Source organism: Leopardus geoffroyi, chromosome B1 (genome assembly GCF_018350155.1).
Source record: "Leopardus geoffroyi isolate Oge1 chromosome B1, O.geoffroyi_Oge1_pat1.0, whole genome shotgun sequence".
Lineage (NCBI taxonomy): Eukaryota > Metazoa > Chordata > Mammalia > Carnivora > Felidae > Leopardus > Leopardus geoffroyi.
The window spans coordinates 28537204-28560093 of NC_059327.1; the positions used below are offsets into that span (position 1 = coordinate 28537204).

Sequence of the window (22890 nt, forward strand, 5' to 3'; positions counted from 1 at the left end):
ATGGTTAGTAGCATATACTTCTAGGAATGCATTTAATAATTTTTGTAACAACTTAATGAAAACAAATTTGTGTCTTTTTAGTATGTATTAAATACCAACAAAAGAATGAGGGCAGAAGTTAACATTTGATTAAATACGTTATCAAAGATATTATCAGTATCGTATCCCTTATTGGCATATTTTTGCCTTTCATGGAAGACAAATTTGGTGTGTCCTCTATTCAGTTGTGTGGAACTCTTAAGGATATTTCACTTCAGATTAAGCCTAAATACCCTAGGTGTAGGAATTTTATCGTTTTCTACCAAAAGCTGGATCTGTGTTCATGGGAGCCGCATATGTTTTGTTCCATTTCAATATTTGCTTTGTTTCTGTGATGGAGTTAATTAGTTATTAGCTTAAAAATTTGCTTAGATCCTTTGACAACTAGTTCTGATTCTCTATTTTTATTTTTTTGTAATGGATTAAATTATGAACACTGCAGTCATTAGAGCAGAATACTCTGCATAGGATGGATGAAAACGCTCGTTTTGGTTGACTCTCAATGTTGAACAAAAGGGCATAAATTCTTTTTGAAAGATTTTTCTTTGGCTTTTGTTTGCAGGAAATTGTAAAATGCTTGCAAAAGTGAATCTGCTCAGAATTCTGTTTGTACAGTAGTCTGACATTTAGCTAATCAGATTTATGCTTTTTATGTTACATTATTTAAGTAGTATGCATGTGTAACAGAAGCAGCAAACATAATGTTATATGGAGACTCCTTAAAACCAAACACATTTGTAATTGTCTTTTGACTTTAGAAATAAGGCTTGAGTGACAGATAAGCCAAAATGAAATATGTATAGGACTTGGGCAGACACTTGGACTTGCAAATTTAAAGTAAAAATCGTTGGGGCGCCTGGATGGCTCAGTCAGTCAAGTGTCTGACTCTTGGTTTTGGCTCAGGTCATGATCTCATGGGCTGTGAGTTTGAGCCCCACATCGTGCTCAGCACTGCTGGTGTGGAGCCTGCTTGGGATTCTGTCTCCCTCTCTGTGACCCTCTCCCACTCTCTCTCTCTCTCTCTCTCTCAAAAATAAATAAATAAACATTAAAAAATATAAAGTTAAAGTTAGCAAAAGCTTGGTAAAACTGATGGTAAGGGACAAAGTTCAGCTCCATGAAGAGGTATTTAGTCAAACCTATAATTTTTTTTTTCAAACCTATAATTTTAAGGAAGGTTTTAAAAGAGGAGCCATCATGTTTATTTTAACCTATTTCATTTAAAATCTGGGTCATTTAGTTTCTAAAGCCCAAATTAGTGGTAACATTGAATTTTTCCCAGTTACACAGTAGCAGCCAGAGAATTTTGATACTAATCAACCTGTATTCATATTTAGTAGGTTTACTGTTTTGCTTTCTCTTTCATCTCTGTTGTTATTTGGTAATCTCACTGAATTATAATTGTTTATTTGCTGGTCTGTCTCCTCGGGTAGAATCGTGGGCTTCTCAAGGTAGAATCGTGGGCTTCTCAAGGTTACAGAGTACATTTTATTGATCTTTTCCTAGAAGAGTGTTTGGATCAGAGTGGGCATTTAATAACTGTAATAGTTTAGTGGTTTTTTTTTTTTTTTTAAATTCATCTTTTATGCTAGGCCCTGTCTTAGCATTTTAAGTGAATGATCTAATTTAATCTTCAGAGTAAGTAAAAAATGTTAAGTACTATTATTTTCTACCTTTTATTTGTGGGAAATTGACCATCGGAAACTTAAGTAACTTAAGTTAATACAAATGTTAGTGCTGGAGCCAGGTTCTGCATCCAGGTAGTCTGACTCTAGAACACATATTTGTAATTGCCCTCCTAATGGCAGAAAATGATTAATACTCAAATAAGTATCAAGTGGTGATCATCTCCATTGAAGGACAAAATTATTTTTGTCTGAAGTATTAATTTGGTAATGGAAGGCGAAAGCACTACTGTCATTACTTTGAAATATCTAAAGACATTTTAATGGATGGTTATACAATAAAGCCTGCTCTGAAATGTATTAGTACACACTATTGATTCTGGTTCAATGTGGGTGTGTGGTGGGGGGCAGAGTGGAGGGGTTGCTAGGGAAGGAAAGAACGAATTATGTTCCTTTTTACCTGCATGGTACATACTGAGATTTGGTTCTTACCATCTTACAATAGAAAATGTGGATGTCATCCTGTCTTCCAATATTGGCATTTCAGAGGAATCTCTGCAGTATGATATGTGATCAGTCATGGACAATGATGTGCTTCATCTCAGTAGGAATGTGCTCTTTCTGTCTCTTTTGATAGCTAATCGATAAGATAAAATTGAAAGTATTACCAAAGAGAGAGAGAGAAAAAAAAAGCAGCTCTTCTTTTTTAAGACAGTATCATTGCAAGTGGTTCATGAGTGATAGTTTTGAGGACAAAGTAATAGTAAGTAATTCATTTCTTTGAGGAATAATGATGAAAGCTGAAATCTAATAAATAATGTTGTTTGAATCAATGTTTCCTTCTTTTATCCATGTGTCTTTATCCATGTTTCTCCCATCCTCTGTTTCATCATGATTTTTGGTGTTACCTGATGTTGTTTATGCTTATATTTTTATATGAACCAAATACTTTGATTTGAGTTATTTATTTTCCTTTCTGTGATATTTATATATTTGAAGTAAAGGTGATCATTGATTTAGATGAATTTATTGCTTCTTTTTAAACTTTATTTTCCCCATTTTTATATTTTTCACTTTATAGGTATTACACTTATTGCTGTGGATGAGGCTCACTGTATTTCTGAATGGGGACATGATTTCAGGAATTCATTCAGGACTTTGGGCTCCCTAAAGAAAGCACTCCCCACGGTAAACTTGCCAAGTGCGGTGTCTTGAAATGACGTTCTTAACAAAGGAGAGTCCAGGATTGGGGAATTGTTATTAGGCTGAGGGCTTCTCTATGAAGGGCAAATGAATGGTGTAAGCAGAGGAAAGATTTAAAAAAAATTCTGACTTTGACTTTCTTCTAAGGTTGGCATATAATTTATTGAGGTATACCACAAAGCAGAGATTGGTATACTTTTACTGAAAGAACCAGATAATAAATATTTTAGGCTTTATGGGCCATGTATGGTCTTTGTCCATATTTTTCTTTGTTTTTTTTTCACAACCCTTTAAAAATGTAAAAACTGGGTCACCTGAGTGTCTCAGTAGGTTACGTGTTTGACTTTTGCTCAGGTCATGATCTCTCAGTTTGTGAGTTCGAGCCCTGCACTGTCATTGCAGAGCCTGCTTGGAATTCTCTCTCTCTCTCTCTCTCTCTCTCTCTCTCTGTCCCTCCTACTCCCTCTCTCAAAACAAATAAATAAAGTTTAAACAGATGTAAAAATTATTTTCTTGTGGGCCATAACAAGGCTATGGGCCATATTTGACCTGTAGAACATAGACACTGCTTAAAAAAAAAATTTTTTTTTTAAATGTATTCATTTTTAAGAGATAGAGAGCATGAGTGGGGGAGGGCAGAGAGTGAGGGAGCCACAGAACCTGAAGCAGGTTCCAGGCTCTGAGCTGTCAGCACAGAGCCCAATGCTGGGCTTGAACCCACGAACTGTGAGATCGTGAGCTGAGCTGAAGTCAGACACTTAACCAACTGAGTCACCCAGGTGCCCCGACAGACACTACTTGAGAACATGTTTAGGTCTCCCATGCTGTCTCAATGAGGTGTTATGCAATGTCCTTTTCCTCTAGGATGCTGTGAAAGCATGGTTATCTTTTCTTGCATCATATTGAAAACGTGAAAAATGAACTAAAGAGGTTTTAATAAAGTTTTTAGTATTAGAACTCCACTTCTTCCCTAATTATAAAGAAGAGCAAATTTCTAAATAAGTACATGAATGGCATGTTTTATATTAATGGCTTGAAAACTGAAAGTAATGGCAACAGTTTATTTTTTATATTAAAGAATTATGGATTCACAGGCAGTTGTAAAAAAAAAAATGTACGATTGGGGTCTGTGTACCTTTCACACAATGTCCCCAATGGTAACATCTTGCATAACTGTAGTACAATGTCAAAACTAGTTAGTCTTCACAGTTTCTACTTATTTCACTGGTTTTATAAGTACGTGTGTGTGTGTGTGTGTGTGTGTGTGTGTGTGTGTGTATTGTTCTGTACAATTTTATCCCATATGTAGATTTGTAAAACTATCCCGGCAATCAAGATACAGAACTGCTTCATTAACACAAGCCTCCTGAAGCTGTTCCTTTCCAGCCATCCTCCCCATCCCCCCCCAACGCTAACTTCTGGTGACCACTCATCTGGTCTCCATCTTTATAATTTTATTTTGAGAATGTTCTATAAATGGAATCGTACAGTCTGTCACCTATTTGAATTGTCTTTTTCCACTCAGCATAATTCCCTTGAGATCCACCCAAGTTGGTGTGTAAATCAAAAGTTCCGTTTTATTGCTGCATAGTATTCTATTGTGTGGCTGTACCACAGTTAACCATTTGCCTGTTGAAGAACTTTTGTGTTGTTTCCAGTTTTTGCCTTTTACGAATAGTGCTGCTGTGACATTTGTGTACAACCCAGAAGTCCTTCATTTGGCAAGTGTGTAAACAAACTGTGACCATAAGTTTTTATTTCTTTAGGGCAGATGCCCAGGAATGCAGTTGCTGGTCCTACAGTAAGTGCATGTGTAGGTTTTTTTTTTTTTTTTAATGTTTATTTATTTTTGAGAGAGAGAGAGCACGAGCAGAGGAGGCGCAGGGAGAGAGGGAGACACAGAATTTAAAGCAGGCTCCAGGCTCTGAGCTTTCAGCACAGAGCTGGACACACGGCTCGAACTCACGGACCGCAAGATCATGACTTGAGCGGAAGTTGGGCACTCAACCAACTGAGCCACCCAGGTGCCCCATATGTAGTTTTTTAAGGAACTGCCAAACTGTTTTCCAGAGTGGCTTTACCATTTTACATTCCTGCCAGCAGTGTTTGAGTGACTCAGTTTCTCTCCATCCTTGCCAGCATTTGGTGTTAGCCATTTTTTTTAATGTTCATTTATTTTTGAGAGAGAGAGAGAGGGAGAGAGAGAGGGATGGAGTGTTGGAGTGAAATGGAAGAGAGCAGAGAGAGAGAGGGAGACACAGAATCTGAAGCAGCCTCCAGGCTCCAGGCTCCAAGCTGTCAGCCCAGAGCCCAATGCAGGGCTCAAACTCATGAACCACGAGATCATGACCTGAGCCAAAGTTGGACGCTTAACTGACTGAGCCACCCAGTTGCCTCTGTGTTAGCCATTAAATACAGTTTTTTAAAAAATCTTATTTTAGAGAGAGAGAGCATGAGCAGGAAGAGAGGCTGAGGGGGAGAGAGAGAGAGAATCTTAAGCAGGCTTCATAACCAGTACAGAGTCCCACCTGGATCTTGATCCCATGACCCTGGGATCATGACCTGAGCTGAAAGCAAGAGTCAGACACTCAACTGGCTGAGCCACCCAGGCACCCCATATATGGTTAGCCATTTTGATAAGTGTGGAGGATTAGCCTGTTGTGTTTTTAATTTGCATTTCTTTAATGGCTGATGATGACATCTTATATACTAATTGCCTCTTTTGTGAAATGCCTGATTTAATTGGATTTATCTATCTATTTATTTATTTATTTATGTATTTATTTTTACTATTGAAAGTGTTTTATTGTAGATAGGTATGAATCCTTGGTCAGATACATGGTTTGTAAATATTTTCTTCCAATTTGTAGCTGTTTTTTCATTTTCTTCAAAGTGTTTTTCACATGGCAAACATTTTTAATTGTGATAAAGTCCAGTTCATCAGTTTTTTCTTTCATTGTGCTCTCCACCTAACCCTAGATCCTGAAGATTTCAAGTCCATGATGCATTTTGAGTTATATTTCGTGTAATGTGTGAGGTTTAGATTGAGGTTCATTTTTTTTGCCTGTAGATGTCTATCTAGTTGCTTGAAACCAGTTGTTGAAATGTCTGTCTGTCCCTCTTCTATTGAACAGCTTCTGACACTTTGTTAAAAATCATTTGGGTATATTTGGATGAATCTATTTCTGGGTTCTCTAGTCTACTGTATTAATTTTGAATGAATAAACAAGGTCGACTTATGTTTAGGTTTGCCACATAGTAGTGAAGCTATCATGTATGTCGTCAGAGGCCAAGATTTAACAGTTGTGTGACTAAACTTAGAAAAACAGAGATTGTAAAAAAAAAAAGAAAGAAAGAAAGAAAGAAAGAAAGAAAGAAAGAAAGAAAGAAAGAAAAACCGAGATTGTTTGTTATTCTTTTGGTAGAGTGTAGTTCATTTCCATTGCATATTAATTATGCTTCTAGGTAACAAAATTTTTTTTTATGTGTATTTTTGAGAGACAGAGAATGAGCAGGGGAGGAGCAGAGAGAGAGGGAGACAAGAATCTGAAGCAGGCTCCAGGTTCTGAGCTGTTAGCACAGAGCCCAACATGGGGCTCAAATTCATGAACTGTGAGATCATGACCTGAGCTGAAGTTGTACACTTAATCAACTGAAGCACTCAGGCGCCCCTAGGTAGCAAAATTGAGAGCTTCTTTTTTTTTTTTTTTTTTTTTTTAACTTTTTTTTTCAACGTTTATTTATTTTTGGGACAGAGAGAGACAGAGCATGAACGGGGGAGGGGCAGAGAGAGAGGGAGACACAGAATCGGAAGCAGGCTCCAGGCTCTGAGCCATCAGCCCAGAGCCCGACGTGGGGCTCGAACTCACGGACCGCGAGATCGTGACCTGGCTGAAGTCGGACGCTTAACCAACTGCGCCACCCAGGCGCCCCTGAGAGCTTCTTTTTGTTAGCTCTTCTCATAAAAATTTGGTTAGAACAGACATTAAAATAAAATAAAATAAAATAAAATAAAATAAAGTAAAAACAAGAAAAAAACTTGAATGTACCAGTTATAAGTATATACTGAGAGAGAATCAAACTAGACTGAATTGAGCTCCAACTATGGGACTGGCCCTGGGGTCGATGCTTTCGTCTTGGTTAAGCCTCACAACAAGCCAGCAAGATTATTATCTTGATTACCTTCTTGAAACAGTTTTTCACCTGTCACCAAGTTAGCAGATTCTCCTGGTTCTCTTCCTTCCTTCCTGTCTCTTCATACTCTGCTTGTTTCATCTAAGCTCCCTGCACTTTTAACATTGGCCTGCCTGAAACCTTAGTCCTTGGACTTAATTCTCCTCCTTATTTGCACTTACCCACCTAGGTCATTTGATCTAACATATGGCTTTAAATACCATCTATATGTTGACAACTCCCAAATTTATACCCCCCGACTCAGTTAATACCAGCAAGGTGTGAGTGATCCAGTTTCTTTGCCTCCTTGCTAGCATTTGGTATTATCACTATTTTTTATTTTAACCATTTTATAAAATACACACACACACACACACACACACACACACACACACACTTATTTAAATGTAACTGCCTACTCAACATCTCTCTACTTAGATACTTAATAGACATTTCAAACTTCCTCTTGAGAGAGGGAGGTAGAGAGCAAGCATGGGCAGAGAAAGAGAGGGAGACAGAATCCCAAGCAGGCTTCACACTCTCAGCACAGAGCCTGTTGTGGGACTCGAACTCACCAACTGTGAGACTATGACCTAAGCTGAAACCAAGAGTCAGATACATGACCGACCGACCCACCCATGCACCCCTCCCCCATGTCATTTAATAGCAGCCTATCCTTCTGATGCTCAGGCCAAAAATTTTCAACTCTTCGAGGTTCCTGGGTGGCTCAATCAGTTAAGCGTCCAACTCTTGATTTCCGCTCAGGTCATGATCCATGGTTCCTGAGATAGAGCCCTGAATTGGGCTTCTCACTGGCAGTGCAGAGCCTGCTTGGAATGCTCTTCCTCTTTTCCCTCTCTCTCTCTCTCTCTCTCTCTCTCTTTCTCTGCCCTTCCCTCACTCTCTCTCAAAATAGATAAACTTAAAAAAATTTTTCAACTCTTCCTTTTTTCTCATACTCTACCTCCCCCGTGTTTATGTATTTATTTATTTTAAACATTTTTATTTATTTATTTTTGAGAGGCGATGGGCCGGAGGGGGGCGGGTGCAGAAAGAGAGAGGGAGAGAGAGGATCCCAAGAGAGAGGATTTGTTAGGACAGAGCTCAACTCGGAGCTTGAACTCATGACCTGAGCTGAAATCAAAAGTCAGGTGCTTAACCCACTGAGCCACTTGGACGCCCCTCCACCCATTTAAACAGTGAGGAAATCTCATGAGATCTTCAGGATATGTACAGAATCTAATAATTTCTGTCTTGATCTCTGTCACCGCCCTGGTACCAGCCACCATCTCCATCTCCCTGCAGCAGTATCCTCCTCGTTGGTCTTCCTCCTTCCACTCTTTCCCTCTTTCAGTCTATTAACCCAGCATCTAGAGTGATCCTTTTAGAATAAGTCAGATAGGTTATGTCTTCTGCTGAAAATCCTCTAGCAGTGGACCTTTTCTCTCTAAATAATGACAGAGCTCACTACCGTGTCTTATGTGGTCTGGTCTTTCATCTTGTCTTTAACTTGATTCTCTACTTGTCTCCTCATTTGCTGCGTCCTGACCACATTCTCTGATATTCTTCAACGGAGCATGCTCTCGCGATAGGGCTTTGTTCCTGCTCTTCCCTCTCCCTGAATACTCTTCACCCAGATAATTCACATGGGGTGATCCCTTACTTCTCTCAGGTCTTTGCTGAAATACTACTTTTTCGTTTAGGCCTCCTGGGCCACCATATTAAATTTTTAAATCAATTCCTCCCTCCAACATTTCAATATTCCTCCTATTCCTTTGCTATTTTTTAAAAGCACTTACCACCGTTTAACTTACTGTGTTACATTTTGTCTATTGTCTGTGAGTCCCCACTAGGATATTCTCTGTGGGGACAGGCTGTTGATAATCTTGCTTGTATCATCAAGAATAGGACCGGGTACATAGTGGATGCTCCATAAAATACTTGGTTAAATGAATAAATGAATTCTGATGAGAAAGCCAAGAATCAGAGAAGTCCCCTTCCCACGCGGATAGTGGTGGAGTTGGGCTGTAGTTTCACAGTGGGACACTGCTAGTTTCTCAAACAAGCGATTTGAAAGAAGTAAAAAAAACATAGGTATAGTTTCTGCTCTGAAGTAGCTCATAGTCCAATAAAGGAGTTTAGATCTGTACCTATAAGAGTAGAAACAATAGTACCAAACAGTAAATGGTGTGTGGAACAGTACAAATATTAATAGAATAGATTAATATAGAATTAGTTTAGATTAATAATAGATTAATATAGAATTAATATAGAATTCTATAGAATAGAATTAATATAATAGAAATATTAGCAGTGTTAATAGTAGTTAGTAGTATAATAGAGGAAAAAGATATATGTGTGGTAAAAGTCAGTGGGTTCAGTGTGCCTCAAGGTCTGCTTTCCATTAATTTAGAATGGTTTAAAGTAAGCTTTTGGAAAATAGGAAGATTGCTTTCTGTAATCCTTTCCCAGGCCTTTGATTCCAAAAGGATTGTGTTAGAGGAGTTTTAAGTATTTCATGCAGTTCTTAAACACTTTGCAGTGGTGAATTAAATCTTTTATTATATCTGGCTGTGGACTCCATTGGATCATTTTCATTTCTTGTGATGGTTCAGTATAGCACAGGGTGTTTGTCAAGCAATGGCTGAGAAAACCTTTCCCCCTAGTGTTTTCACAAATCCTGCTGATTAGCTAGGTGGCGAGAAATGCCACCTGGTGGTTGTAGGACTCTCATTTTCCTCACGGTTGTCTGTGCTTTTCTCCTCTTTCTAGTTACAGTCACACTGGGACAGCTGATGCAGCTTCACACCATATGATTTCAATGAGTTTAAAAATAGCAAAGAAATCACTAAACCACTTGGCATAAAGATTCCCATGTGGAGAGAATGAGACAAAGTGAGTCTCAGAAAGAGCAACCAGGCAGAAAGCTATACACCAGTCTTAAAATTCTCTAAGATTCAAGGAGAAGGAACCGTGAGATCCGTGAGACATGTTGATTCTTTCCATTCCTCCCTCCCCCAGCCTTTCCCAAAGATGGCATGCAGGCATTCAGTAATTACTTGGACTGAGTGAATGGCTGCATGAATGAAGCATGATATTATGCAGTACCAAGTGAGAATTAGCAACACGACCCAAATTTAGAAGCAGATGGAATAGTCATACTTCTCTGAATCTGTAGGTGCTATACCATTGAAGTCTAGGACTGAATCATTCCTAAATATATAGTCATAAGATTAACTTATATTTTTTGCCTGTTTTAACAAAACCTCGTACTTATTTCCAAAGAAGCCAAATTTTCCAACTTAAAGAGTAAGAGTTTTCATGAATTAAGAACTTGATATGACTAGGTGACACCATAATTTAGTGCCTAAATCAGTTTGCTTTGGAATGTTAGAGATTACAATCTATTAATATTTATGCTGTGAAGACAGCATAAACCAGAGTGTCCCTGGAAACCAGGATGTGTGATCACCTGTCTCATAACCAGCCTGTGTGCTATTTCCAGGCTTCACGCTCATTTATAAATTTTAAACATCATAAGGTACCACAGACTTCTAAGAGAACAGATTCTATTCATTTCTGAAGTGGAAGGAAATAACTATTTTCTTTTAATTTAATATATTCCAGGGACACCTGGGTTGCTCAGTTGGTTGAGTGTCTGACTTTGGCTTGGATCATGATCTCACAGCTTAGGGATTGGAGCCCCACATTGGGCTCTGTGCTGACAGCTCAGAGCCTGGAGCCTGCTTCGGATTCTGTGTCTCCTTCTCTGCTTCTCCCCTGCTCGTGCACTCGCTCTCTCTCTCTCTCTCTCTTTCTCAAAAATAAATATTAAAAAATTTTTAAAAATTAATATATTCCATTACTTCTATTTTCTAGTTGTGGAAGCAGCATTCTTAACTGTGACTGACTTTCTAGAGTGCTTGAGGCAAAAGAGTGCATTTACGGTGATTTTTTATCATTAGCGGGTCGCTGGCATAGGGCATTTCTAGTGGCAACATGGGAATTTTGAGTTAGAAGACAGTCTAACATTGTGGAGCCCAGTACATATCATATTTTAGAGAAAAAAACCGAGGCCAAGAGAAGCCCTCGCCGAAGTCAGTGGCAAATCTTGGATTAGCGCCTAGGGCTCTGGAGTTCTTGTGTAGAATTCTTTCCCATTATGCGATGACAACATCAGTAATGGCTGAAACTTTTCGGGTGCTTACTGTGTACCATGCATTATGTGCAGCACATTACATGTCCTGTTGTCCTCTGGTCTTCACAGTGACTTTATGAGATTGCTGTTATTGTTGCCATTTTATAGATGAGGAAACCAAAGTTTAGAGAGTGAAATAAACAGCTCAAAATCTCACACCTCGTCAGTGACAAAAAAGACAAGATTTGAACTCGGGCAACTGACTACATCAGATATTTTTCACTACCATGCTGCTCTTTTGCCTGACTTTTCTATTAACTTCTTCAAGAGGTGTCCTGTTCCATTGCTTAATTTCTTATTTTCAGAAATGCATTGCCTATTCACTCATACATTATACTGTTTAGAAAAACAGACCATACCCTCTTATTCTTTGTATCCTGAAAACATCTGTCTTTCTCTGCATATGTAGTTAAGCAACAAGTATTTTCTTAGTGCATTTATGAATTGTTTGAATAAAGCACTTAAATTGATGAAAATGCTTTGTTGTTGTAAGGGTGAGAAGACATTCCTCAGGGCACCTGGGTGGCTCAGTCGATTAAGCATCAGACTTCAGCTCAGTTTGTGAGTTCAAGCCCCGTATTGGGCTCTGTGCTGATAGCTCAGAGCCTGGAGCCTGCTTCAGATTCTGTGTCTCCCTCTCTCTCTGCCCCTCACTCACTCACACTCTGTCTCTTTCTCTCTGAAAAAAAAAATAAACATTAAAAAAAAAATAGTGAGAATGTACATGTCCTAGGAGCTTCTAATATTTGAACTTTCCATATATATGTATATATATTCTCTAAGCTTGTTTAGAGAAACTAAATTCTTTATAAATTGGCCTATTCATTTATAAGTTGTTATAGATGGCACTCTCTAACTTCAGAGAACAGTCTGATTATAAGCCAAAACTCAAGGAAGTTAATTTGAGGGGTTAATTTTTAAATAATTTAATTAAAAATTTTAAATTTAATTAAAACATTTAATGATATTTAACACATTTAGGGGCACCTGAGTGCTCAGTTGGTCAAACATCCAACTCTTGACATCAGCTTGGCCCCATAATCTTGTGGTTTGTGGGTTCGAGCCCCATGTTGGACTCTGTGCTGGCAGCATGGAGCCTGCTTGGGATTCTTTCCCCCTCCCCCTCCCACCCCCCTCTGCTCGAGAGAGAGGTTGCTCTCAATCTCTCTTTCTCTCTCTCAAAATAAATAAACATTAAAAAATACTTAACACATTTAAATAATTTCATAGAATTTAAGGATAGAGAATGCAAAAATGCAAATAACTGGGTCACACTGGTTGTGGTCTCTTTTTTTTTTTCCATTAAAAAAACTACTTCCAGACTTCATTTTTTTATATGAGCTTTGAGATAATTAAAAAAAATTTTTTATAATGCTTATTTATTTTTGAGAGAGAGAGTGCAAGCTGGGGAGAGGCAGAAAGAGGGAGACACAGAAACAGAATCAGGCTCCAGGCTCGGAGCTGTCAGTAGAGAGCCCAACGCAGGGCTTGAACCCACAAACCGCAAGATCATAACCTGAGCCCTAGTCGAATGCTTTAACCACCTGAGCCACCCAGGTGCCCCGAAATAATTTTTAATTCAGTAAAGCTATATTGATTGTAAAAGTACTTTGTAGTGTTTAGTAAATTGTATCTTGTTTTCCAAATTCTATAATTGCTTTTTTACAAATTGCCCATAAACTTTCACTTACATGAGGATGATTGCTTAAACTGATTTGTGAGTTACATGCAGGGCATCTAAAGAGCTATTTTCTGAGGATATCATTTATTTTGTTTGTAAGAGACCACAAAAAGTATTTTTAGAAAGTTGTATTCTTGGATATAGAACAGCTTAATGATTTAGGAAGAACTTGAAGACTTACTCCATTTTTTTCTGAATATAAAATAATAACATAATTAATTATAGCTCCCTGTGATAATAGGGACAAAAATATTGAATATAGTTTCATGGGAGATATATTGTTATCCTACTTTAGAATTTCTGAAAGATTACATGTTCATGTTTTTCTTAGTACCTTGCATGTCTCCTGTTTTGGCTGCTAACCTTTTAAGTTAAGTCTTTTCTAGACTAAAAATAGAACATGAGTTGGTTGCTCAAGGAACCAATTAATAATAGATGTTTCATTTTATGTACTCCTCTTATGTATTGTATGCAATCATTAACTTAGTGAAGTGGAGAGAGGTTATCCAGGTCATTAAGAGCTGTGTTTCTAGATCTGAGAAGCCATAAACCAATATATACAATATAGGAGACAAAAAAAAAAAAGACTTACTGCTTTGTATAGTTAGATTTTCAGTGAATGAAAGGGTTTATGATTTGTGAATCACAGATTAATAAAAAATAAGGTATAACATATGACTTATATCAGCACTATTATAAATATAATAAATGTTTACAAAATAATAAATGAAGAGTTAGATAGCTAATAAGTAGGTAGATTGTATTGAAAAATCGTATGGATTTAGTGTTTTATTTAAGTGATTTATGATTTTTTTAAGATTTTTTTAATGTTTATTTTGAGAGAGTGAGTTCGTGTATGCACACAAGTGAGGGAGGTGTGTGAGAGAGAGAGAGAGAAATGGTGGTGGGAGAGGGAGAGAGAGAAAGAGAGAGAGAATCCCAAGCAGGCTCCTCACTGTCAATGCAGAGCCTGATGCAGGGCTTGATCTCACAAATGGTGAGATCATGACCTGAGCCAATGTCAAGAGACAGATACTTAACCAACTGAGCCACCTAGGTGCCCCAAATGATTTCTGATTTTTAAAAAGTAAATGTATTATGAAGGCTGAGAAACAAGTAAATAGGAAGTTTTCTTTTTCTTCTTTGAAAAAGTAATTTTAAAGTTATATTTTTAACATTGTTCCTCATATAATTGTTGTCCAGTCTCTTTGTAAGAAGGTGGTAGAAATGTTAGGAAGTAATGAGTGCTCTCTTTTCTGACAAATCAGTTTTATTTCATTTAGGTTCCAATTGTCGCAGTCACTGCTACTGCAAGTTCTTCAATCCGGGAAGACATTATACATTGCTTAAAACTGAAGAATCCTCAGATTACCTGTACTGGTTTTGATCGACCAAACTTGTATTTGGAAGTTGGACGAAAATCAGGAAACATCCTTCAGGATCTAAAGCAATTTCTTGTCCAAAAGACAAGGTGAAGAATTCATGGTTGATAAATTTTGGTGAACTATTTCCTTCTTAAATTTTTGTTTTATTTATTTATTTTTTACTATTTTCTTCTAATTCATATTTAACATATTTCAAATTCTACTTAGCTTTGATTCAGGTCAAGTGTGATGTCATATTAACAAGACAGTGACTGAGTAAATAGCCTATTTCTGAAGTCAGAAACTAATTCATCTGGTATTTTTCTACTTAATTTTACTTGAACAGGATATATGCTCTTTTTTTTTTTTTTTTTAACTAAACTTTACACCCAATGTGGGGCTTGAACCAATGATCCTGAGATCATGAGTCACATGTTCTACTGACTGAACCAGCCAGACACACCGATACTCTTAATAATTGATAAGTAAACAACAAAAATAACTGAGTCCTAAGAGGGGTGCCTGGGTGGCGCAGTCGGTTAAGCGTCCGACTTCAGCCAGGTTACGATCTTGCGGTCGGTGAGTTCGAGCCCCGCGTCGGGCTCTGGGCTGATGGCTCAGAGCCTGGAACCTGTTTCCGATTCTGTGTCTCCCTCTCTCTCTGCCCCTCCCCCGTTCATGCTCTGTCTCTCTCTGTCCCAAAAATAAATAAACGTTGAAAAAAAAAAATTAAAAAAAAAAAATAACTGAGTCTTTTATCTGAATTCTATCTAGTTTGCTAATTATCTGACTAATTGAGTATTAGGGAATTTTATTTATTAAAAAAATTTTTTTTAATGTTTATTAATTTTTGAGAGAGAGAGTGTGCAGGGGAGGGGCAGACACACACACACACACACACACACACACACACACACACACACACACAGAATCTGAGCTGTCAGCACAGAGCCTGATTTGGGCCTTGAACCCACAAACTGTGAGATCATGACCTGAGCAGAAGTTGGACACTCAACCTACGGAGCCACCCAGGCACCATGAGTATTAGGGAATTTTAAAAGCCATCTTATTGATAAGTACTTTTGAGCCCTTACTATGTGCCAAGGACTCTCGTAGGTGTTTTATGTAAATGATGTAGTAATCCTTGTAACTGCTCAATAAGCTACATATTATTTTCATTTTACTGATGAAGAAACTGTCACTAGTACTTTGTCCTGTTTGTTTTGTTTGGAGGCATTTTATATAGATGCTAAGAAGCTTTCCTTTGCCTTATTTCCCTGATCTGTCTCGTTGGTGAAAATCTTATAACTGTCATGTTATGAAATGTGTTAAGTCAGAATTCATGAAAATAATGTTTGTCCTACCAACACAAAGATAAAACAAATCTAGGCAAATAGAGTTTAAAGAACATCATTAGTTTCTTCCTTAAGGACTACTGGGGTCCTTTAGGATGAGTTTTAATGTAGGATTTGTTATTGGCTTGATTGTACTGCATTTAGATTAAAACAAGAAAGTAATGGGGACACCTGTCTGGCTCTGTCAGTAGAGCATGCAGTTCTTGATCTCAGGGTTGTGAGTTCGAGCCCCACATTAGGTGTAGAGATTTCTTAAAAATAAAATATTTTTAAAAGTAAATAAAAGATAAAACAAGAGGGGTGCCTGGGTGGCTCAGTTGGTTAAGCATCCGACTCTTGATTTCAGCTCAGGTCAGGTCATGATCTCACAGGTTCATGAGATAGAGCCCCACGTTGGGCTCTGCACTGACAATGTGGAGCCTGCTTGGGATTTCCTCTCCCTCTCTCTCTACCTCTCCCTGACTTTGTCTCTCAAAATAAATAAACATTAAAAAAAAAATAGAACAAGAAAGTAATGAATATACTCGGAGTATTCTGGCTGTGCTAGAGATCTCTCTGAAGTGAGTACTCATTGCACTTAACTTCTTTTGTACCCTAGAGGGAAAACATTCTCTTGAAGAAGGCTGCTTATTCTAGGCTAGAGTCTTTTAACAGTGGGATCATTATCTATTCTCCTAATCTTTGATCTCCTCTCCCATCCATATTTTTCTCAATCTCAGTGGCCTTCCCCTAATAACCTTCTTCTTTTGAAACTGTTTGCCTTTGTGTGTGTGTGTGTGTGTGTGTGTGTGTGTGTGTGTGTGTGTGTGTGACACTGTGACATTTTATCTTTTGGACTGTATTGTCCTTTTATGATATCTTATGTAAATGTTCTCTTACCATCTTCCATGTTAATTCTGCCAGTGAAGGTCCCTTAGCCCAGACTGTTATCAAACTCCCCCCCACCCCGAGGGTTCCTCCTTGCTTCTTCTATACACAATTTTCAGATTCGCCATCTGAAAGTATATCCCTGAGTCTTGGCATTTCTCTCTGGTGCCTCCCTCTTTCCTGAGACTAAAGGCCAGAATCCTTAGCCTGACATCCAAGACCATCCAAGATTTTTGTATTTAATATGACGTGGTTTTTCTGAGAGCAAAGCAAAAAAGATTTTTGCATCTCATTTTCAATCCTTCAAGAACAGTATGGTAGCAGCCAACCACTGAGAGTCAGAATGCTTTCTGTAGATCATAGGCAAAGAGAAATTTTTCCCTTAATGAGCAATAATTAGATGGAAGGTAATTAAGACTTCAGAGTGTTGCCTTTTATTTCCATTTTATTCCCTTTATTTAATTCTACCATTTTTTTCTAGTCATTGAGCTAACATGTTTGTTAAATCCTGACTTTATTTGTTTTCTATAATCACAATACATTGAAATTGGGTAGACAAGCCTCTCATCTATCTAATTTAGTGATTAGATGAAGATAGATTTTTTCCCTTCCCAGAAATTGTTGTGAGGAAATAACAATGTTTAGTAAACCACTTGGTGAAGTAATAAACCCCCCCTTTTTTTTTGAAAGAGAGAGAGATGAGGGGGAGAGAGAAAAAGAGTGCAAGTGGGGGAGGGTCAGTGGGAGAGGGAAAGAGAGAATCTTAAGCAGGCTGTATGCCCACTCCCAAAGCGGGACTCTAGATCTTAAAACTGTGAGAACGTGACCCGAGCCAAAATAAAGAGTCAGAGGCATTGCTAACTGAGCCACTCAGGCACCCCAGTAATGAATCCTTTTGTAATAGAGATTTTCACACCTTTGATTCTTCTGCTCTATAAGTTCAAATTTTTGTGTATTTTTTACCTTTTTTTTAGTGTAGAAAGTGATACACAGTCTTATTATTGATGTGAACACTACAGATGCGCATAAATCCCAGAGTACTTAGATCTTCCCATCTGATTCCTCACGTATCATCACTGTTGACGTCTGGGCACTTTATATATATACCCTTTATATATACCCTTCTGTTCTCTGACTGTGCTGTGCAGATGTGCACTGCCAGCTTTTGTTGTTAGCTTTGTGCAGAAATAGGTACACAGTATATCCATTTTTAGGCAATGTTCTCCTTTGATTTAAAGTGTCTTTCCTAAGATACATGTTAAAATCTGCAATTATTACAGATATATCTCTTTCTCCCTTTATTTGGTTCTGTCGATTTTTGTTTCATGTGTGTTAAAGCACTATTAATCAGTACATACACATTTAGGATTTTCATATCTTCAATAAATTGAAATGTTAAAGCTTTTTTTTTTTTTTTTTTTTTTTTTTGCGTTTATTTTCGAGAGAGAGAGAGAGACAGAGCGCAGGTGGGGAAGGGGCAGAGAGAGAGAGGGAGACCCAGAATCTGAAGCAGGCTCCAGGCTCTGAGCTGTCAGCACAGAGCCTGACGCGGGACTTGAACCCATGAACTGCGAGATCATGACCGAAGCCATGATCATGACTGAGCCACCCAGGCTCCTCAATGAGTTGAAACTTCTATCATTCTTGGTAAAAAAGTGTCTTTGCTATCTTTCTGCATAATGTGAGGGCACATTAAACAAGGAGGGCACTTGCTGGGATGAGCACTGGGTGTGACATGTAGGTGAAGAATCACTGCATTCTACTCCTGAAATCATTATGGTACTATATGTTAATTAACTTAGATGTAAATTTTTAAAAAACTAATAAATTTTAAAAAAGGAAAAGAAATTGGGGCCCTAATGTGTAGGATATTTCAATATTCACATTTTGTTGAAGAAATTTTTCTTCTTTGAGAAATGTGTGGGTTTTTAAAAAGTGTTTGTTTGTTTATTTTTGAGAGAGAAAGCATGTGTGAATGAGCAGGGGAGGGGCAGAGAGAAAGAAGAATCCCAAGCCAGAGAGAGTGGGAGAGAGAATGCCAAGCAGACTCTGTACCGTCAGTGCAGAACCTGATGTGGGGCTCGAACCCATGAGCCCTGAGATCATGACCTGGGTCAAAATCAAGAGTCACACACTTAAATGACTGAGCCACCAGGTGTCCCATACTTAAGTTATTGGCTGTGAAGTTTTGTTACAGAAGCCCATTTGGTCTCTATCAAAAATTGCTTTGAGTAGATTATTCAGTAAAACTCTTAGAGTCAAATTACTACCTATTTTTTCTTCTCTAAGTATGCAGTGACTTTTGCCATAGTCCTTCTTAAAGGATTTAGATCCACACGATCTTTTATTGTTTGCTTAGTTAATTTCATAGTACGAATGTACATAATGATGAACATTAGGTGATTTTTTCACAATTATAGTTCTGCTGTGAATATTTGTGTCTATGTGTCTTTTGGTAAATGTGTAAATGTATTTGTAAAATAGATTCCTGAAGTTGAAATTGTATCAAAATGTGTATGCATTAAAAAATAAATAAAACAGGCACTTGGGTGGTGCAGTTGGTTAAACATCTCTTGGTTTCAGTTCAGGTAGTGATCTCACAGTTTTGTGAGTTCAAGCACCACATCTGGTTCTGTGCTGGCAGTGCGGAACCTGCTTGGGATTCTCTCTCCCTCTACCTCTGCCCCTCCCCTGCTGGTGCTGTCTCTGTCTCTCTCAAAATAAATAAATAAACAAACCAGTTTTTCCTAAATACAAAATAGCACATTCTTTTTCTTAAGTCAGCATAAATGAATGTATTTATGTAAATGACTGTATTGAGAAATCAAACCTTTTCATTTTTAATAAATAAGCACAGGTTTCAGGGCACTCGGGTAGCTCAGTTGGTTAAGCGTCCGACTCTTGATTTCGGTTCAGATCATGATCTCACTGTTCATGGGTTCAAGCCCGCATGGGGCTCTATGCTGACGGTGCAGAGGCTGCTTGAAATTCTCTGTCTCCCCTCTCTCTATGCCTCCCCCTGCAAAAAAGAAATATATAAAAAATAACCTTTAAAAAAAAAAGCAGCACAGGTTTCTAAAACAGACTTTTGAACAGATGTTTTCTATAATAGTTACAGTCTCAAGATTACTAGTAAATACTTCTTTGAACTATAAAAATGACCTTTAATGTTATAAGAAGTTACTGCTTTTTTAGTAAACATACATAGAAACTCATTTTTTTGATCATGAGAGAATAGGAATAGTGTAATATAAATTGTATCCATTCTCCTATGTAAATATTCACTTATCTTTCTCCTATAAATGAATACTAATTTTTCACCTAGTGCTTTTGCATTTCTAAAAGTATGAAAATTGCGTTTCAGTAGTTTGTAAGCTTTTATCAAGGCTTTTACTTAAATAAACTTGTCTCTTGTTTAAACAAAAAAATGAGTCAAAAGTGTTTGGGATTTAGTATAATTTATTTCCACATTTGACTTTCCACATTTTTTTTAAATTTTTTTTTTTCAACGTTTATTTATTTTTGGGACAGAGAGAGACAGAGCATGAACGGGGGAGGGACAGAGAAAGAGGGAGACACAGAATCGGAAACAGGCTCCAGGCTCTGAGCCATCAGCTCAGAGCTTGACGCGGGGCTCGAACTCACGGACCGCGAGATCGTGACCTGGCTGAAGTCGGACGCTTAACCGACTGCGCCACCCAGGCGCCCCTTGACTTTCCACATTTTTATGGAGTTAAATATATCCTTTTTTCTATATGATTTCTCTTTTTTAGTGTTTTACTAAGAAAATTAATTAAAAATTTAAAAATTAAATTAAAATTGAATTAAATTAAAATTTTAAAAAGAAAGGGGAAATTCAATAAGGCAAAACTCAAACTGGTTTTGGAAACTCAAACTGAAGCCTATATATTTATGTTTGTTCTCTTGGTTTTGTTTTTTTGTTTTGTTTTAGTTCCACCTGGGAATTTGAAGGTTCAACTATCATCTATTGTCCTTCCAGAAAAATGACAGAAGAAGTTACAGCTGAACTTAGGAAGGTGAAGTTAGCCTGCGGAACATACCATGCAGGCATGTGTGTTACCGCAAGGAGAGAGGTTCATCACAGGTTCATGAGAGATGAAATTCAGGTGTGAAGATCCATCATCATTACTCTCTCTTCTTCCATGGATACAGATATTTGTCTAATATTTGCCTATCTTTATGGAATACTTTGTGTTGAGTTTAAAGAAGTCTCTCTCATAAAGGGAATTAATATACAATGTGTAAGATAGATATATGAACAAACTACTGCAGACTAGTCTTAATAGGAGCCTGCACATAGAGATTAGGTGCATAGAGGAGGGAACGCTAGCTGTTAAGGTAGCTTGTACTGTGGGGATGGTCCATCCAGGAAGAAGCTATTTGAGTGGAGAGTGAATAGAAGTTTGTTGTATGCTAGGCCAGTAGGTGATGAGGGAAAGGGCATTGGTTATGGAATTCCAGGAAAAGGGACTAGCATGTGCAAAGGCACTGTGGTATGAGAGCACATGCTAGTGCTATTCCTAGGTTCAGGAAATTGGGAGTATGAAATGGTTAGAGAGAAAGGGAGTGTGGAGTAGGAATGGTACAAAGTATAGGTGAAAAGGCAGGGAGGAACTGTTAGAAGGTCACAGGAAAACAGCTTAAGGGGTGGTTGGCCAGGTTATGAGTGGCCTTAAAACCTGCAGAGAGGCAGGCTGGGATTGATGTGATGTGCCTGTAGTTTTTCTAGACTACTTTAGCCTTAGAGTTTTTTATTTAACTTTTCATTTAAATTTTAATTCATTTTTTAATAGTTAAAACAAATTAAAGTAGAATAATTCTTGTTGAAGTTGATGTGAGGGAGAAAGTGTTCCAAGAGTCTTCCAGTCTCCCAGGACAGTCCATGCGGCAGAGCTCCGCAAAATAGAGTTGGAAAGCCATCATGAAGACGACTCTGTGTTTTTGAGCAAGATAATACTATTCTAGAAACATTGGATTAGCAACCCTAAGCAGGATTGATTTGAAGGAGAAAAACAATAAAGTTAAATGGGTATCAGTGACCTTACTATGAAGTGCTCCAACTGAGCTTCCTGTAGCGATTGGAATCCTAGTTTAATGGGTGTTTTGCAGAATATTTAGGAAGATTTAGATACAAACCACGTTGGTAGGTTTAAATCAACAGCTTCACGCCATCAACATCATACCCAAGGTCTGTCACTGTAAGCCTGTGGACTAGCTCTCCTCTCAAGAGAGGAACTTCTTTGCATTTTCGGCTCAGTTGGTCTTCCATTTCCCCTCTGCCTAGCTCTGTAGGTGTTGTTCAGACAACCTACCTCAAGTATGGTTCATATGTACTGTCTGTGAAGCTCACTGGGCGTTGTCATGCTGTAACACATTCCTGCCCTAAAAGCACCTATTCTCTTTCTTCCTCTTCTTTCCAAAGGTAGTAACAGCTATCACAACTGCTTAGAGTTCCCTAAATTCTTACATGTGTATACTTTTATTCTATTATCTCAGGAATTTGAAAGTTACCAGATAAAATTTATTGGCTGCTGCTTACTGAATCTTAACAATTGATGTTTGAGCCATTAACTAATCAATGATTTCTTTCATCTTGTTTTATTATTAGTCATTTAGGTAGAAACATCTTCTACAGATATGAGAGATTGCAAACTTTACCTGTTAGGTTGTGATGGGAAACTTTATTGGAGGCATCTGGTTTCCAGTGAAACCTGTGTTCACTGAAACATTAATACTTTGAAATATGGGTTTAAAAACCTCACAGTGATCACTAATTATACTTAATATCTAGAAAGGTCTATGTATGTATGTGCCACTATATATTCCCTCTCTATGGCAGGATGTCAAAAAGTTTTATCCACATTATGAAAATTAATAAATTAATATTGATGGTGTCACCCTAGGCTGACATCAGGAGTTCTGCTGTATATGACAACTATTTAATAAATAATTCAGAAGCTTCACATTTGCATTGAGAGTTCTCAAACACCTTCTCAAGATGATGAAAATACATTTCCTCATCTATATAGAATAGTCTGATGCTCTTAGAATTGATTACCTTCCATTGAATATTCATTGAGTGCCTACTGAATGCATACATGTACAGAATTCTGGATGTTCCTTCTCCTCTCTTTCTGAAGTTGATTTATACTTTGGTGTGGACCTAAAAGTACAGCTGACCACCCAGCTCACTACCTTAGCTCTTAATGCCTTAGATTGATTGATGCTTAGAATCTTAGTATTTTCTATTTTATAATTTTAGAGAAATGTTTTTCTTTCCCATTATTCTTAACCATATCTAACCTCATTCAGATGTAAATTTGCATTTTTAGTTTGTGACCATTCGTTCTTACTCTTAGTCCTA

At 37.7% G+C, this 22890-nt stretch overlaps 1 protein-coding gene across 6 annotated transcripts in view; it reads left to right on the top strand.

Annotated features, from left to right (window-relative positions):
• WRN (WRN RecQ like helicase) overlaps positions 1-22890 on the top strand; it is a 154340-nt gene that overhangs the window by 75715 nt on the left and 55735 nt on the right. For all 6 annotated transcript variants that reach the window (XM_045456141.1, XM_045456149.1, XM_045456146.1 and 3 more), the window contains 3 exons: positions 2746-2852; positions 14203-14390; positions 20458-20632. In XM_045456141.1, coding sequence (XP_045312097.1) covers positions 2746-2852; positions 14203-14390; positions 20458-20632 — 470 coding nt within the window. The remainder of the gene's footprint in view (positions 1-2745; positions 2853-14202; positions 14391-20457; positions 20633-22890) is intronic.